At 38.1% G+C, this 4,591-nt stretch overlaps 1 protein-coding gene across 1 annotated transcript; it reads right to left on the reverse strand.

Moving 5' to 3' along the window:
* Positions 1-2,830: 2,830 nt before the first annotated feature.
* On the reverse strand, positions 2,831-3,122 carry LOC103240176 (small nuclear ribonucleoprotein E-like). The gene has a single exon (XM_038000732.2). The coding sequence runs from the start codon at positions 3,120-3,122 to the stop codon at positions 2,844-2,846; it is 279 nt and encodes a 92-aa protein (XP_037856660.1). The 3' UTR covers positions 2,831-2,843.
* Between the last annotated feature and the right edge of the window lie 1,469 nt (positions 3,123-4,591).

Here is a 4,591-nt window from a genome sequence, read left to right on the forward strand (position 1 = left end):
TTTCTTCAGGCACAGCCAGGTGAGGCCAAATATATGCCCAATGGTGGAAAATGGATGGACTGGTTTCTATCATAACACTTTCTAAAAATGTACAAAAAATTGGACAATTAATTTACTCTCATATTTGGCAGAGAAAGGAGAGGTGGCATTGCTGGCACCCATTACTTTCCCAAAGCTGCCCTCAGAAATGTGTTAATTACTTGGTTGCCATGCAGGTGGCCACTTGTGCTGGTGTCCAGGTTATCAACTCAAGCTTCCCTCTCCTGTTTTTCCACCCAGAAAAACAATGGGTGGTCTTCGAGAAGACACATAAGAGGCTGTCCCTCCAACAACATTAGTGGAAAGATCTCCACATTTCACTCAGACGCTGAGCCCTGCGATCTCGCTCAGCCCGATTTCCCCAGGGAGCAGAATGCTAAGCCGCACTGGCCTCAGCCCTGCTTCTAGCACTTGCTAAACCATGCGGGCAGGGGCTGTGCTGAGTGCTGTCTCAGTCTGACCTGTCACGATTTCCTTCATTCGTCGCCAGATCCTAACTCACTCACTCCTCTCAAAGGGATGGCAACCAGAATTTGTCTTCAAATTTAGTTGCTTTATGGAATTTTACAGACTGTTTTATCCTTATTTTTTTGACTTCTTGGTGTTTTTATTGACTTTGGCAGGGAGTGGGGCTGGACAAAAAGGTGTCTTGGAAGTGAGAGGTGGTGGAAATGAGTGCTTTCTCCAGGGTGATGACAGGTCATTCTGTGTCTCCTTTCTTTCCCCCTGGCTAAATATTTGTTGGTTATGTTTCTGTACAAGATAAAATTCCTAAAAATGAAAATAACTCAAAGTTTAGACAGGGTTTCCTTTATATCTTAAAGCATTTTGCATGTCATTTTTTAAAAAGTGGAGTCCTTATTTAACGGGAGGAATGGACTCTCCTGCTTCCCTGCTTCCACAGCCCCGGGATAGACTTTGCAGCTTATGGAGTCATCACACCACACGGTCATTAGTGCCCACATCGATGGACTGAGCTCCCAGCGAGCAAGAATTGGCATGCTGCATCATTTCTACCCCACCAACCAGGGCAGCACCTTTGCCATGCCAGGGCTCCACAGGTATTTGTTGGATGAAGAGGATGCAACAAGAAAGTATGCCAGCACCTTTTTTTTTTCCCCCCCCTTTTTTCATGAGGCTACCCCAAGGGAGAATGGAATTGAGCAAAAAAAGAATGTGCAGCCTGGGGACTTCAGGTCTGTGCTCCAGCCTGCGCCTGCCAGCCTTGGCCACTCTGCCCTAACTTCTAGTTCTGCCTTCTGGGACATTGCTTTGCAAGCTGTGCAACACAGTGAAGGAAGTCAGTCATGTCTTTATCCTCACCAGTGGTCAGTGGGTCAGTTTTCCTGCCCAGCACCACCCATGCAAATACACAGCATTTCCTCTTTGACTGACTCACTTGGCGAAGGCGTCGGCAGAACCACACGACCCTCCCACCAAGAATTATGAAGTACATGATTGTGTTTTCATGTGAGCAAGCATTGTGGAGCCAGGAACTTTCCTCTTCCTCACATTTCAGAACACATGCATTTGTGTTTTGTTTGCTTCCTCATGCAGGAGGCAGCACTTATGGCAGGGGAGAGACAAGAGGAGTAGGAGAGGCCTTTCAGTGGGTCATCCAGAGAGGCACCTAAAGCTTCCAGAACAATATTTGATGCATATAAAGGACATAGAAATGGCTGACACTTGTGTTTAGGTAATTAGTTTCCCTGGTGCAAACCTCAAAAATACCTGCCTGATATGTGGTGAAATCTTGATCAACTTCAGTGCTAGAGCTGGAACTGCCTCTTGAACAGGGATTCTTAATTCAGGGGTCCACAAATGTGAATAGCAGAATTTTATCATTTTTTTTTCCTTCCCACTAACTTCTGACTGCAATTTAGCATTTTCTTCAATTCTGAATGTAAGCAACAATTGCCAGTATTAGCACTATCTGTGACATCACCCATACAAACCACAGATATTTTCTTTCTTTCCTCCTTTCTTCCCTTCTTTCTTTCTCTTTCTTTCTTTTTGTTCTTTCTTTCTTTTTCTTTCTTTCTTCTTTCTTTTCTTTCTTCCTTCTTTCTTTCCTCCTTTCTTTCCTTCTCTTCCTTCCTCCTTCCCTTCTTTCTTTCTTTCTCTCTTTTTTCTTTCTTTTTCTTTCTTTCTTCTTTTTTTCTCTTTCTTTCTCCCTCCCTCCCCCTCTTCTTTTTTTCTTCTTTTTTTCTCTTTCTCCCTCCCTCCCCCTCTTTCTTTTTCTTTCTTTCTCTCTGTCTTCTTGCTTTCCTTCTTTCTTCTTTTTTTGTCTTTCTTTCTCCTCCCCCCCTTCTCTTTCTTTCTTTTTTTCTCTTTCTTTCTCCCTCCCCTTTTTTCTTTCTTTCTTTCTTTCTTTCTTTCTTTCTTCTTTTTTTCTCTTTCTTTCTCCCTCCCTCCCCCTTTCTTTCTTTCTTTCTCTCTCTCTCTTTCTTTCTCTGTCTTTCTTTCTTCTTTTTTTCTCTTTCTTTCTCCCTCCCTCCCTCCCTCCCACTCTCTCTCTCTTTCTTCCCTCCCTTCCTTCCTTCCTTCCTTCCTTCCTTCCTTCCTTCCTTCCTTCCTTCCTTTCTTTTCTTTCTTTCTTTCTTTCTTTCTCTTTCTTTCTTTCTTTCTTTCTTTCTTTCTTTCTTTTTCTTTTCTTTAACTCAAACAATGCTACAGCATTTATTGTCATCTTGTAGTGACATAAGGGTAATCAAAACAATGCGAATAAATGTTCATATTGGACAAAGGACATCTAAAAAACAAAGTGTATCCTTCTCAACAGTTTCTCACTTCATTGATCATTTCTAGTTGGAGACACTTTGTAGCAGAGTAATAGTATCTCCTTTTAGCATAATCTGACCCAGTTGTTTTCTTGACTTTGTTTTACAATGAATCTCTTCTGCATCATCTAATACAAGGTTCTTACACTCATCAAAACCAATGATAAAGCTTCCTGTCCACATATTCACTTGCTCATAGACCCACACCTGAATCCGGGGTCTATTTTGTAAGTATCTGAGGATGAGGTTGATGGGCTGCACCACAACCTTCTGCACTTTCTGGCCCTGGCCACGGTATGCCATGGTGGACTCCCACAGAGAGCACACTCACTCACACGCTACCTCAGCCAGCAACTTCTAGAATAAAGAACCGAAAATGGACTGGGCATGGTGGCTCACACCTGTCATCTCAGCACTACGGGAGGCTGAAGCAGGCAGATGGCTTGAGGCTAAGAGTTCAAGACCAGCCTGGCCAACATGGCGAAACCCCCTCTGTACTCAAATACAAAAAAATAGCTGAGTGTGATGGTTCACGCCTGTAATCCCAGCTACCCAGCTACTTGGGAGGCTGAGGCAGGAGGATTGTTTGAACCCAGGAGGCAGAGTCTGCAGTGAGCTGAGATCACGCCATGGCACTCCAACCTGAGCAACAGAGTGAGACTCTGTCTCAAAAATAAATAAATAAATAAACCGGAAGCGGAAGTGTCCAAAACACAGATATTTTCATATCACTTCAGAGTGGCTATAAATAGTCCGTGATGTTGTTTGTACACATCACTACTTAGAAGAGATGTAGCTATTGAATCCAGTGCTAGATCTTGGTTTTCAGTGCAGTAATAAAGAAGCACTTGTGTATTAGTCAGAGCTCTCCAGAGGAGGCAGAACAATATGTGTGGATATATATGCATATTGCATGTATAGCATATATTATATATACACTCTGTGTATATATGCATACATATATAACATATACATATGTATGCATCTATAATATATACATATGTATATGTAATATACATATGATACATGTTTGTATAATATACATATACATATAGATGTGTATATAATGTACATAAATAATATATACAGATGTATATATGCATACATGTGTATATAATATACATATATAATATATACATCTGTATATATACATCTGTATGTATGATATGTTTATTATATTATATGCATGTATAATTATGTATATTATATATGCATGTATAATATATGTATATTATATATGCATGTATTATATGTATTATATATTGTATTATGTATATAATGTATGATATATTATATGTATGTATAATATATGTGTATGTATACATATACATATATACATATATATGATATATACATATATGTATATTATATATACAGATGTATATATAGTATATACATATATATGCACATATACATATATAATATATGCACATATACACACATCGTATATATAATATATGCACATATACACACATCTATATATAATATATACATACATCCATATATATACACATATTTTATATTATATAAAACTTTTAAGTTATATATAATTATATTACCTATAATATAGTTATATTTTATATTACCTATATATCTATAATACAGTTATATTTTATATTACCTATAATATAGTTTTATTTTATATTTTATGTGCATGTGTGCATCTATAATATATACAATGTAAATATAATATTATATATTAATTAATTATATAGTAATTGTTTTATCTATTACATCATATATAATTATATATTATATGATATAATACTTAA

This window comes from Chlorocebus sabaeus, chromosome 13, assembly GCF_047675955.1.
Source record: "Chlorocebus sabaeus isolate Y175 chromosome 13, mChlSab1.0.hap1, whole genome shotgun sequence".
Lineage (NCBI taxonomy): Eukaryota > Metazoa > Chordata > Mammalia > Primates > Cercopithecidae > Chlorocebus > Chlorocebus sabaeus.

Excerpts from the sequence above, each read along its gene's own strand:
- LOC103240176 (XM_038000732.2), bottom strand. The coding sequence starts at position 3,122 with ATGGCATACCGTGGCCAGGGCCAGAAAGTGCAGAAGGTTGTGGTGCAG.